Source organism: Lutra lutra, chromosome 3, assembly GCF_902655055.1.
Source record: "Lutra lutra chromosome 3, mLutLut1.2, whole genome shotgun sequence".
Classification (NCBI taxonomy): Eukaryota; Metazoa; Chordata; class Mammalia; order Carnivora; family Mustelidae; genus Lutra; species Lutra lutra.
This window is the reverse complement of record NC_062280.1, coordinates 192,261,736-192,275,426: the sequence shown is the minus strand read 5'-3', so window position 1 is coordinate 192,275,426 and position 13,691 is coordinate 192,261,736. Positions and strand designations below refer to the sequence as shown.

The following is a 13,691-nucleotide window of genomic DNA, read 5'->3' as shown; positions in this document are numbered from 1 at the left end:
CTCAGTCACTATTCTCTCAGTCCCCCACAAACACGAGTGATTGTTTAATTCCCATCTGCTAAGGTTTTAATTAACATGCCCTATATTCTATTTTAAGGGTTTCCAGGCTTCCCAAATGAGCACACGATTTTCCTCCTTTTTAAACTGCCCTTTTCCTCAATGAAAGAAATTGCAATGGCTTCCTTTTTTCTTGGAAGAGTTTTTTGGGTTTCCTATTCATTGTTGCGCCAGCTAAACATTCCTCATGCAAGCTGAAGCCTTTACCTCACGTGCCTTCTAGTTAGGTGTCCTGTCTTATCAGGTAGAGTCCTGTGTTCCTTCCGGCTGCTCGGGGCAGGGTCCAGGACCGTCCACGGCAGGCACGACTCCTCCCTTTGGCCACAGCAGTCCGGCTGATGAGCACAGAGGAAGTCTGCGTGTCTGTGCGAAACCCCAACCCTCCCCACCCCCACGTCTTTTTAAAGTGAAATGTGTCTACATTTTCAACTCCATCACGGCAACTGGACACCGTAGAGGAGAGCCTCTGTTCTGCTGGAGGCATTTTCTGGATCTTTTGAGGGTGATTCCATTCCACGTTGCAAGGATTGCGTGTGAGTATGTAGGAAAGAGAGAGAGAGAGAACATTGAGCATTGAGAGAGGGAGAGAGAACAGATATTCCAGCAAAGTAACATGCCTGAGTCCTGGTGGGTCATGCTACCCTAAATAACTTGGGCTTGCACTGGCTGGCTTTTGTTCATAAAATGTTAATCCTTTCAGGTGCGGATCTATATAAAACATTGGGGATTCAAGGGTGCACAGAAATCTCACCCTCTCTTCTGCTACGTAAGGTAACGTGTAAACTAACAGTTTGGAAGGATTTCGAGGGGACTAACCTTTGAAAAACTTCCTGAAGCTTTATCAAATACTAACACGTGCCATATGGCACATGCTACATCAGACTAACGGCTCCAGGCAGAGGGCACGGTCACTGTTTTCTAGATTGCCTGTCAAGGCACACGTGTCACTGTTTTCTAGATTGCCTTTCAAGGCACACTTTCGCACGACAGCTATGATGATGGGGGAGGGAATCGTTTGCTTTCATAAGGAAAAGCGCACCTGGTGTTGGAAAATAATTCTCCTTGGCTTGCAGGCAAAATGAGGAAATGTCTGAAATGTAACGCCCAGAGTCCCCTGGTGCGGGAGGCGTGTGGCTTGCATGACTGCCCTCCTGGCTTCGGACAGAACGGTCGCTGCTGTACTTGAGATGCTTTGCATGGCTTACCTCCCCTCGCTCCCGCAACCGCCGCAGGAGGTAGGTATCCCCACGATCTACATCCTCGACGAGGAACGCACATGGCCGAGCTAAGTGGAGGCTTCCTTCCTGAAGTCACTGCTTACTCATCAGCAACCAGGCTGCCATCTTTCCGGGGAGCAGTTAACTTCCTGGAGTTGGAGGATGCTCGGAAGGAAGGGATGGGTAAGGATCTGCCAGAGAGAGGACTTGCGCGGGAAGCACAGACCCGCACGGGGCACTCTGGCTGGTGTGGTGAGTTGGAGCAAGGGGGCAAGTATTTGATCATTCAGTTCTAGAGCCCATGAAAAGGTTAAATTGCTTTCGCAGCGATCTCAGTTGTTTGCAGTCCTGTTGAGAATTAACGTGAGGGACACGCGACCTGTCCAGGTGTGCAGTGGAGTGACATTTGCTTCGGGGGCTGTGCCTTCTTGCATTTTGTCTGTTCGCCACTGGAGTAAGCCAGTGCCCGAATGGCTTTTGGTCAGCTGGGCAGCGACGGAATGGCCGGCGTGTCTGGTTGCTCTCCCCGCTTGGCTGGAGAGATGGGGATGGGGCAACTCTGGGGTGTGGAGACTGAGGATGGTAAACACAGGGGTGGAAAATCATTCACATTTTGTAAACAAACAGAAAACTAGGAAACATCACTGCGGTGGCTAAGCATTTTGAGTCATTTCAGAGGAAAGTAGGCAAGGGAACCCACGGCTGCTCAAGCCCACCCAGGGTGCACCTGCCGGCCGGGTGAGAATGTAGGTTCTGCAGCTGGACCTTCTGAGTTTGGCCCCACCAGTGTCTTGGGCTGCTTTTCGAGCTCTCTGTGCCTGGGTTGCTCGCATCTGAGAAGAGGCATACTAATAGGCTCCATTTCATAGGAGCAATTGCTGGGACTAGATGAATCGATGCACTTACGGCAGAACAGGGTTTGGCAACGGTACCCGCCCTGTGGTGATGTCATGTGTTACTATTTTGGTACCGATCAGTGATCCCCACAGCCAGGTCTCCTTTTCTACATCAGGTGGTTTTCCTCACTTTCACTCTCCTGCTTCCCACTGTGGCCCTGGAAAGTGGACAGATACAATATTATCCCTTTTTGCTGATGAGGAAATGGCGCAAAGGAATTAAGTGAGCTGCCAATCGCCCCAGTAGGGAGCCAGGTCAGGCTCCTGGCTCAGCCCCCAGCACTTTCTATGATCTTGCAATAAAGCCTCAGATGAGAAGGGAGCAGCCCTGTGTTTGGTCCAAATCCTGCCTTCTCATCCACGAGATCATTAATCCCTCCATCCACATGGTGTCCCCCCGAATGGTAGGATGTGTTCCTGGACCAGAGTCTCTTCATTAAGATTCATTTCCAAAAGCTATTAGACATTTTAGACTCCAGCCACATCGTGCCTGTCCCCTGGCAATGCTTGATGCCCAGAACAGGTGCGATGTTGTTTAATGGTCCCCCTCTCCTTTGCTCTGCAAAACTTGGATGGCAGCTCCTTGGGTAGCTGCTTTGCTAACTGGGCGGGGGAGGGGAACTAAGCTGAAAAGCAGGGATTCTTTTCAGCTCAGCAGATGCTAAGGCGATAAGCTGCACCTTTTAGAGCCTCTGAGAGGCTCAGCCAGCCTTTCCGGTTCTCTGCTCTGCAGCGGCTGCGGTTATGGACGTGTGTCTGCACTCGGGGCAGCAGCAGCCCAGACGCCTGCAGGAAGCACCGGGCACCCCAGATGGGGGCTTAGAGCCAGCGGCAGAGGGGGCTCTCCAGGAGGATGGTACCGGCAGACCCCCAGGAGGTAACCTCCGTCCTCACCATGACACCTTGTCACTTGTTTTCCTGGCCATGGCATTTACCAGTTAACTTCAGTGACAAGGTTTCCCATCTCCTTTTAATTCTAGATTGTTCCTATTAGTGAAGCTTAGTGGGAAAGTTCCTTTTAAGGCAAGCGTGAGCAGAGCATTAAAAGTAATTCCTATTTTTTCATTATTTGCTTACCTAAATTTGTCTTGTCCTGTGTATAAATCTCAAATGGTTATATTTTTGTCACAAGAACTTTTAAAAAGAAACAAAATCTTGATTCATGTCGTTTTTCACCGACATGTTCTGCTGGCAGCTGTGCTGTATGTGGGTTGCATTTCTGGACAGGGGCGCGGTAGTAATAAATAATAAACCTAACAAATAATGTCGGAAAAGCCAGTGTATGGCATTTCAAACATTTATCATCATTTGACACGGTAAAATTATATTCCAACTCACTAAGACAGGATGCTATCTATTTTTACTAAATTAGTTTACATAAAAGGCAATTCTATCTCTAAAATCTGATCTCTCTAAAACTCTCAGACTAACATCGATAAATGAAAACATTGTGTGTAATAAGCATACATTTCTTTATCTTTATCAAACATGAAGGGCCTTTGGGGGAATATTTATGTGCCCACGTTTCTTTATAATGTGGGTTGGGAAAACAGATCAGCTCCTTTGCCTGTAAAATGACGAGCCATTCCAGATCAGCCCATTGACTTCTTCTACCATCTTGAGAGAAAAACAGGTCCCCAGCTGGTGTGCTGTGGAAGGGAAGAAGGACCCGCCGGAGCCACGGTGGGGGAGGGAAGTCTGGAGGGGCTGGCACGGGTCCCGGCTAGTCTGGCTGCTGCCAGTCACCTACCCCAGTGATGAAACCTCAGAGGAAAAGGGAGCAGCCCTGTCCCAATTCCTTGCCCCGACCAGCCTGCACCAGCCCCTGAATTTCAGGGACTTTTTTGAGGGTCGTTGTTAAACACGGCCATTGTTGAAATGTAAGTTATGGAAACTTACCACTAAGTAGATGGTATAAAACGCAAAGGCATGTTTAAAAACCAAGGCGATGAATACTCACAACTCATCATGACGTACTTGACTGCGTTTTGAGGTTGTCTTCATGGAGCGTATGCTCTTCTGCTTCCTGGCGCCTGCTGCCCTGCCCGGTGGAGAGCGGGGGGCGGGGGGGAGCACCCGTCTCGGTGGGCAGCCTCTGTCGTTTCCCGGGAACGTCCGTGGGCAATTGGAATGGGAGCACTCCCACCGTGGTGATCATCAACCCTACAAATCAGTGTTTCTTCCCCTCGCCCCGAGCTGGTGGTGGGACATTTCCCGGCCGCTGTCTATTCCTCTGCCTTCTGACCGTCTCTCCAACGGGTCAGTCAGCCTCTCAGCTCGAGGGGACAGGCTAGGGCCTCTTTGGTCACTCACAGAGAATGAGTTGGTGGTACTAGATGTTAGGAGCTCCCCCTAATAAGAGGTGGGTGAGGGCCAGAAGTTTCCCTCCCGCCCCTCCAGCCTCCCCACAGCCCGTACCAGCACAATGTCTCCCGTGTGACTTGCTCACTGTTTATGAGCAGGTTCCTGCACGGTCAGTGAAGTCCCAGGTCTCTGGAAGCTCACCTTTTAGGTCGGGGCCCAGAATTCTCCCCCGCGGGTAGATCTCACACTACATTACACCGGTGGGGGGTGGGGGAGGCGGCAGCTGCCCCTGGAGAGCTGTGGACATCTGTCACGCTTCTTGACAACCCTGTCGCTGAGCTCAAAGACCGTTTCTCACTTTGCTACACAAGGACACTTTTTGGGTAAAATACAACAAAAATTCACTTCTAGAAAAACCCAATGAAAATGCACGCGAAGACGAAACACAAGCCCTGTGTTTCGGTAACTGGACGTGGTCAGATTGCTGGAACCGTTTCTAGGAGTGGACTCCGATGTCTGCTCTTCTGCGAACCGGTGCGGGCGGGCAGACCCGCAGCACAGGATGGCTGTTGCGCGGTTGCTAATCAGCAACCCCCGAAACCGCCTGCCCCCGTTAGGCTTCAGCAAACACCCTCCACCCCCACCCCAGATTTGTGCCCCCGCCGACCTCCTCCTCTAACGCCTCCGGGGACATTTCTGATTAGAGCAGCTCCAAGGTGAACCGACCACTCCTTGTGGCTGTGTGCCGGAGCCCGCCCTCCACCTGCGGCTAAAGAGGTCCCCGGCGGGTCTCAGGGAGCAAAGGCAGGTTTCCTGCGGGTTTCCCTCCAGCTCCTCCCTGCCCACTCCTTCCCACCGCACGACCCGGGGCTTCTCTTCTGCGGACGGCCCTGGTGTGCTTGTGCCCGCGCGCCCACCCCTGGCAGTTTCACACGCGGACTCCGCAAAACCGGCACAGTCTGCGCTTCCGTGACGTCAGCCGCCATCAGGTGCTCTTTTCCACCCATTTTATGTGCTATTTGAGAGCTGCTCATGAGTTAAAGGGTATTTAAAGCAATTGTAACTTAATAGGCCGGGCTCATCTGACCGCCTCCCCCCGGGACCGCGGAGCTGGCTCGTCTTTGCGTGACCTGCGCCTTTTGAGGAGCAGTTGGAGGAAGGGTTTAAGGAACACTCTCCAGCCAGCGTGTGGGAATGTTACTTCGCTTCAAGACCTAAAAATAGTCAAGTCTGTGTTTGCCCAGGGCCTCGGCCAGACGGCTCATTCTTGCCCTTCTGCTGGCAAGCTGCTTTTCTCCGGCGGCAGAACAGAGGGCTGGGGATGGAGCCGCACCTCTCTGGCCTCTGCCACGCAGCCCATCGGACCCAGAGCATGCCCTGGTGTCTCACCATCTCGAGGAAACATCACACCTAGACTTCGTGTCCCTGTCGTCCTGTGTCACTCCGTTTTGTGCTAGTTTGCAGCCATGGTCACTGCTGGCGTCACCCCATCTCTGTGGGAAAACCCGTTCCCCTCCCCATCTTACCAGTTGTGCCCCGTGTGTGCTTGATCTGGATCAACAAATCACAGAAACTGTTTTACTTTCTCCCCCCACCGCCCCCCCCAGATTCTAACAAGATAGAACCATCTCTTCGTAGCCTCCAGAAGTTTGTTCCCACCGATTACGCCAGCTACACGCAGGAGCACTACGTGTTTGCAGGCACAGAGATCGTCATCCAAGAATCCATAGAGAGCTACGGAGCCGTGGTGTGGCCAGGGGTGAGACAGCCATTACCTTTGGGATGTTGGGGCTCCTGGGGCGACAGTTCCACAAGGCGGGGCTGCCACGGACAGGCTGCTGAGTGCTCTCACTTTGGGCTTCTGCACGGGAGGGTAACTTGTTGGCCCGGGGGTTGGGGGTTCACTTGGCTTCACAAAACCCCAGCATCTCTCCCAGAAGCCATCATCCCTTCTGGGCCATGTTTCCTGAAACATTATTTCTTTTACATTAAGATCAGCTTGACTATATCAGGAAGATGAAAAATTCATATGAATTTTGAGGAAAAAAAAATACAATCAGAGCCATGTGCTGGCTTCCCTCCCCCACTGGGGTGTCCCCAGGGAAGCAGGTAGGAAGTCACCCCCCTCTCCCCTCTGCAGCAGCCCTGCGAGGGGGGGCATGGAAATGGGGAGAAGCTCTGTATCGGGAGCCAATCTGCTAGTTTCGGCCGCCTGCTGGCCTCCCTGACCTTTGTTTCCCTACGGGGACGGTGCGGGGTGTGAGCACTCGCGGACGCTGTGCATCACGCCCACCACCTGGGATTACTAACACACACTGCATCTGCCCACGGGGAGGTAGGGGCTCAGAAAAGTTGACTCATTTGGGAGAGCTGTGCCACCCGGTTTGGGACAGCAGCCCTCCGATGCCCGCTGGGTTGTTCTTTGAGAAGCTTAGGATCCAAGCTGCTCTGTCGCTGGTGGGGGATGGCAGGGGGTTGGGGTTCAAATACAGATGGGGAACTCGGAAGTGCTGCCACTCCCGGGGTGGTAGTGGGGGGCAGACGTGCCATGGAGCTCTGGGGGGCGGGCGGCCTGGGTGCCAGTGGCAGGTGATGGGGGACAAGGAGGGTGGGTGAGGGGGAGGGGCAGACAAAGGGCTCCAGCTCCCAGCATTTCCCCCTTTGCCAGTAAGTATGATTTCCTTCGCAGGGAAATCCTCTTTGGCGTAGTAATAAGTTTGAAAACCACCAAACTGCTCCCAGCTTCCTGTTGTAATAGATTTGGCGAATCGACGACCTCAGCAGGGTGCCAGATCAGGAATGAAAAAATATTTGTCCCTGGGACGGTTTTATTCTCACTAAGGCCTCTATCTTTCATGCACCAAACCCTGGCCTCTCAGGGTTTCATGCACCAAACCCTGGCACCTCAATTTCCCGACAGCTGCGAAGGAGGGGTTTACACAAAGTGGGAAGACACCCTTCCTCGTGGGACTCCGAGGGCAGCTGTCTGAGAAGGAGATCGTTCTCCCACGTCTGCTCCCAGGACTGGGAAGGTGGGGGTGTTGGCAGGGCCCTGGTTCCTGAGAAAAGTTTTGTCTCCAGGTGGCTCACCAGGCACACACTGATGCAAGTTTGGAAAACCCCTCAAAGCACATCTTCTTGGTGGCTCTAGGTGACACTCTTCCTCATATGGAAACCCCTGTCATCACAGATCACTATCCTTTTTCTTCCTCCAGAAGCTCCTTTCCCAGCGCCTGAGCTCTTGGCAATGTGTGGCTGTTTCGCCTGTCCCCCCATCCCCACCCTCCAGGCGCAGCCCCTCATCCTTCAGCGCCCAGGACACCCCTCGCCGCCCACTCCCCCGCCTGCAGCGTGTGCCTCCTTGACACCCCTCACCTGTCTGAGCATCGGCTACTGGCCCTTCCCCAGCCCAGCCTCAGCCCCCCGGAGAGGAGACGCGACTGCACGGTCTCTGAGCCTGTGGCTCTTCACTGCGAGCACACGGGGGTGAGAGGCAGCACCCGGGGGCTGGGGTTCCTGCGGCCCCAGCCCAGCCCCCCCAAAACGTGGTGTCCCCACAAGTTCAGAGCAGCCACAAGAAGACGAGAGGCCGGAGCGCACACAGACCAGAGTCCGGCTGGCTTTGTCCTCTCAGGATTCATGTCCTCCTGCCGAACCCTCCTGCATCCCTCCCCGCAGCGCTGTGAGACCCGCGGCACGAACGTGAGCGCCCCACGAGTCAGCGCAAATCCACGGTCGCCGTCTCTCCGGAGGAAGGTCGGGAGAAGGCGGAGGCAGAAGAGAATGAAGGGAGAAGGAAAGGAACGTCTGCGCTTCTGTCTACAAAGTTATCTTAACTCGGGCACAGCCCTTTTAGCATCTTGCTGCTCCGCGAAATGCGGTCCACGGACCCGCAGGTCGGCCATCGCCCGGGGCGGGGGCTGTAGAAACGCCTTCTGGAACCACCCCCCGCCCCCGCTGCATCCCACTGCCCCAAAGTGTGCGCACCCCTCACAGCCCTGTATTGATAGGCCATATTGATCTATGACCGCCTAAAGGAATAAACTGTCCAGTTGTCCAGGGTAGCAGACAAAATTTTAACCCACTTGAACTTCGAGGAAGAAGTCGGGACGGAAGTGGTTAGGATGTAGAGCTGTGTTCTGGAAGCAGCTGTGTTCTGGAAGCCGGTGAGACCAAACCAGAGCAAGAGGCTGCTGCTCTCAGGCCTCCTTCCTGGACTTGGAAGAGCCGAAGGCACCTTCCTCTTCCTGGACCCCAACCCAGGGCCTTCAGCTAGAGGCGAGTTAGCGAGTCTGTGTCTCCAGTTCCTCTGCTGCGGATCACGCCTTTCCTATGCCAGAGGTCCGCATCGGGCACTGAGGGCATAAGTTCTCATGAGCCCCTCAATAAACGGCAACTACTATTAACATCTCTTGTAGTATTCCGCTTGGAGTAGGGAAGCGGGGCTCAGGTCGCCACTGTTTTCCAGTGTTCCAATGCTCAGGTGACAACTGCAAATATTTTGTTTTAGGCTACGGCTTTGTGCCAGTATTTGGAGGAACATACAGAGGAACTGAATCTCCGAGATGCGAAGATTCTCGAGATTGGTGCTGGACCAGGCCTCGTCTCCACTGTGGCCAGTATTTTAGGTTTGTCTCTTTACTCCTGACTTTGTTTCAGAACACGCTGGCTTTGACAGCTTTCCGTCTGGCCTGCTGCGACGCGGGTGCTTGGCCATGATTTCACTCATGGAATTGCCCAAAGTGTCATGAGCTAGGAATTAGTACTGTTGGCCCAAAAATAAGATAATCACACGTGAGAGAGCGGCTAGGAGACCTGCCTGGCCCAGCAGGGACCGAGGAAGCTGAAATTCTGGAGCTGTGACTCTCCTGTTGTAAACAGCTACGTTATGCTGTCTCCTGGTTTTCGTCGCGAATATTATAACTAACATTTTGAAGAAAAATAAGTGAGTTAATCCGAGGTAAAGGCAGATTTACACACCAGATACAGGTTGTGAGCAAGAGGTGGGTACAGATGAGGCACTTGTGCCTACACTATCACAGCACTTCTAGCATAGCCAGTCTAGAAATGGGCTGGTCTGCTTTGTGAACTCCTGTCACTAGCTTTAAAATGCCTAACAATGAACAAACCTAGGCTGGAGACAGGCAGTCCTACAAAACAGATCCAATCTTCGGATAAAGAGTTTTACAAAGAAAAACATGATGAATTATTAAGCAGCTAATTATCCCGAAATCTCCCAACTCCACTCAACTGTTTCTTAAAAAATGATAACATTATTCGATTTCAGTGGTTCTCAACCAAAGGTGATTTTGCCCCATAAAGGACATTTGGCCACATCTAGAGATATTTGTGACCGCCACGAGCTGGGGGTGGAGTCATGGGGGAAAGACTTGGGACACTGTCCAACATCGGACAGCTCACAGGGCAGAGCTCCCACGGGAAGTTATCCAGCAGGATTGGGTCAAGGATGCCCAGCCCACATGTCAATTCGGACAAAGCTGAGAAGCCCAGTCCCGTATCTTGTGACTCCCTGAGCGTCTGTGTCTACTATGCTGCCTGCACGTTTCCAGGTAATAAATAAAATTTTTCTATCTCTTAGGAGCTCAGGTCACAGCAACAGATTTGCCTGATGTCCTTGGAAACCTGCAATACAATCTTCTGAAGAACACGTCAAAGCGCGCAGCGCACCTGCCAGAAGTGAGAGAGCTGGTCTGGGGAGAGAGCCTGGAGCAGCACTTCCCCAGGTCCACGTTTTACTACGACTATGTTCTGGCCTCGGACGTGGTCTACCACCACTACTTCCTGGACAAGCTGCTCGCCACCATGGCGTACCTTTGTCAGCCAGGGACAGTATTGCTTTGGGCAAACAAATTCAGGTTCAGCACCGATTACGAATTCCTAGATAAATTCAAGCAAGTTTTTGACACAACACTCTTGGCTGAATTTCCAGAGTCATCAGTCAAAATTTTCAAAGGAATATTAAAATGGGATTAGATTAAACAGAGTGCCTTTCAAAACATCAGTGTGTCTTTTGAGCAGTGTTAGAAATCATACTGTTAAAAAAGGACTTTTTTGAGATGGGGAAGGTAGTGCGTAACGACGACGTATGCCAAGAACAAACATTTCGTAGCATGGCAGCTTTCTAAAATAACCTGCTTAGGATTATCTGGTTAATCTAAACATCTACAAAGAGTAATATGAAAACTTAAAAGTAGCTGTGTTGGCTTCCAAAAAGTCTCAATTGTTTAGCAGACTTTAGGTGAATAAATTCATAAACAAGTGGATTTTGCCCTTGTTCTTTCTACTGCGAATCTGTCAGTACTATACGTTGGTCACATGCTTTTTGAAAGTAAGCTTGAAAGCGTTCTTCAGTCTTAAGTTTGAAGAATCTACTCACACAGATTTTAGCTGTAGCAAAAGGAGAGGCTACTGAGTGACAGAAAACAGTAACATGGACTAAAAGTGAAAAATACAGGAAAGGTACTGGAATATGGAAATTGTCAAGGATGTTGTCTTCAGAACCTCCTGGGAGAATCCACTCTACAAATACCCTGCTTCCATGCCAATGAATTGTTGGGATCATTTCAAGTTAGATTTCTGGATTGTCTGTTTTTCTCCCACAGATTTATGATTAAAATTTCTAGAAAAGTAGGAAAGAATGGAATTTTTTTTTTTGTTCTGATAAAGGAAGGCTACAAAAAATCTAAAGCATCATGATTATAAAATGTTAAAAGCTTCTTCTCTCATAGGGGAAAACAATAAATAATTCAGCTACCACCATTTCTCAGCATTATACTTGAAGCTTTAGCCAATGTGGGAAAGCAAAGGAATAAATTGTGCACATTTAGAATGCAAGAAAAGGGACACTATTTGTGGATGATAAGACTGTTGAATGTAAGCCAGGGTCAGCAAACCTTTTGTGTAAAGGGCCAGCTAATCCATATCTTCAGGCCACATACTGTTTCTACACAGTATGTGTATTATATTCCTATTTACAGCCCATTACAAAAATTCAAGACCTACTCTTAGCTTGTGGACCCTGCAAAAACTGGCTATGGATTGGATTACATGGTGGGGGCTCTGGTTTGCTGACCCCTGGGACTGTGGATAAGCTACAGTGGCATTACTGGAACTCAAGAGTTTAGCAAGGTTGTCCAATGTCAATATATAAAGCTCAGTGAATCATTAGAGCACAAGGCCTGACCCTTAAGTCTCTTCTTAGACTTATAAGTGGATTTCTTTCACATTTCCGGGACAGAAGGATATGATGATCATATGCTTATCTCATTATGTTCTAAATGGACACAGGTCTGCCCTTTTAGAAAAGCCAGATTGATTACAATCATGCAGACTCTTTGTCTTCAAACTTTTATAGGAAAGTTTACATATATTGAAGGTAGATGAATCGTACCCTTAAAACATGTGCAGTTTATTGTGCAGCAACTACAGTTCAATAATGCTGCTGAAGTAAGTAGAGGAAAAAATCATGAACCACCCCCCACCCCCGCCATGGATTTTAAACTCCTGGCAAATCTTATTTTATCTATACCTCCACCTACTTCTCCAAATCTGTGTTAATTTGAAGGAAATAATAGATATACTTTCTTCTGTAGATTTGGCTCATATATATATATATATATATATATATATATATATATATGACACATAACCATAATAATCACCCTAAAAATGTTTTATGTAATATGAAATTTTATACTAAGTAATTTAGTATTACATATTAATATTTTTTAAAAGCCAGGGTTCCAATTCCCATTTGTCTCTTAAATGCCATGACATTAGTTTTAGAGTTTGTCAGAATCGGGCCCCAGGTGAGGTCCACGTTGGGCTCACTGGTTGGCCGGCATGTGTCTGGAGTCTCTTTCAACCTGCAGCTTCTCCCTCCCTCTTGCTTTTCCCTGTGGTTTTGAGGTAGCTTGGTAGATCATGGAGGCATGTAGGTTAGTACCTTTTAGAATCACAAATAAGATGAAAATGATAGAAGATATTTCCAGCTGCTTTATAGTCTACTCACATTTTGGATAGGACTTGGCATAATCCGATTCTAGATTCTAGAACTTTCATGTGATGACTGGAAATGCAGGCAGTCTTGGACATCTGTCCTTGATCCTAGAACTGTAATTATTCGTGTTCGACCCTTGAGAAGACATGGCTTCAATAAATTAGACACTTGCTTATTGAGTTTTTGGAATCCTCTCACAAAAGCAGGGGTTCTAAGCAACACGGACAAGAGACCTTCGGGGGAGGGTGCAGCTGGCCTGCTGCCAGGCAGTGCGCAGCGCCGTAGACTGTCTCTGCCCCTCGCCCCACCTGCCGCCCGCCCTTGGACTCCGGGAAGGCCGTTACTGTGGCTGAGACACCCCGGGTGCTTCATCGGAGAGCAGGACTTCCACCTCCCCCTTCCTTCCCAGCCTCCTGCTTCAGTTAGGACTAATGCAGTTTTTTCCCTCTTGTTAACCATGTTCAGACTAATAAAGTTCAGACCTTATTCTTACTTTCTTATTCCTTAAGGAAGTCTCTGTTCAAGAGTGTTTTTGATGATTGGGGGAATGAAAAGGATCCCTCCTTTCCATCTCTGCAGGCTTCTCTTAGATCCTACAGAGAAAGACAAAAACATACCTTTTAATGCGGGGCCACTGAGAGCAGAGAACGGAACACTGCAGAGGAAGGCTCAAGTTAATTCAGATTCAGTCAATTTGGGGTTGGAACAGACACACTGAATATACTGCCTGAATTTTCTGGATGAGACCCATGAAGGTCTAGTGATGGGACACGTCAGGGCCTGAGCCAGGACGAAAGAGCAGAGACACAGATTGGCAACCCAGACATCCGATCGCCGGAGTGGGGAAGGAGGAGAGGGACTAAGTGGAAAGGAGCGGACCAGGCTGTGCTCTTCCAGGGCGAAGACAAGTTATCCGAGGGAGGGGTGACAAATCCCATGATGGCAAAGCTCCTGCTGATGACAACTGGGGAGCTGTCATGGGAAAGGCGCCAGAGACCTGCGCCGAGCACACGCTCTGTACCATCTTGAATGTTTCTGTAAGAAGTACCTATTTCGTTCAGTTATCTTCAGTAGATGTGGTACAAAAATTGGCCGCTATTATTGGAAACAGGAAAACTGTCCCTGGTTTTCTTTCCTTTTTTTTTTTTTTTAAAGATTTTATTTGAGAGAGAGACCATGCACACGAGAGAGAGAGAG

General features: G+C 49.9%; 1 protein-coding gene and 1 long non-coding RNA gene across 8 annotated transcripts in view; one reads left to right on the top strand and one right to left on the bottom strand.

The window, feature by feature from the left end:
• LOC125094802 (uncharacterized) overlaps positions 1–6,055 on the bottom strand; it is a 40,661-nt gene extending 34,606 nt beyond the window's left edge. For 3 of the 6 annotated variants that reach the window (XR_007125699.1, XR_007125701.1, XR_007125702.1), the window contains exons 1-3: positions 4,131–6,055; positions 1,097–2,328; positions 265–550 (exon numbers count right to left, since the gene is read on the bottom strand). This is a non-coding gene — a long non-coding RNA (uncharacterized LOC125094802). The remainder of the gene's footprint in view (positions 1–264; positions 551–1,096; positions 2,329–4,130) is intronic. The other 3 variants (XR_007125700.1, XR_007125704.1, XR_007125703.1) reach the window with 3 other exon arrangements.
• On the top strand, positions 778–11,606 carry METTL21C (methyltransferase 21C, AARS1 lysine). 2 transcript variants are annotated; one of them, XM_047720350.1, is made up of 6 exons: positions 778–828; positions 1,386–1,457; positions 2,904–3,047; positions 6,082–6,233; positions 8,985–9,102; positions 10,074–11,606. In XM_047720350.1, the coding sequence occupies exons 2-6, from the start codon at positions 1,454–1,456 to the stop codon at positions 10,466–10,468; spliced, it is 813 nt and encodes a 270-aa protein (XP_047576306.1). In that variant the 5' UTR covers positions 778–828; positions 1,386–1,453; the 3' UTR covers positions 10,469–11,606. The 2 variants fall into 2 exon arrangements, with proteins under 2 accessions (XP_047576306.1, XP_047576305.1); XM_047720349.1 differs by lacking the exons at positions 778–828; positions 1,386–1,457 and adding an exon at positions 2,666–2,693.
• Positions 11,607–13,691: the final 2,085 nt, after the last annotated feature.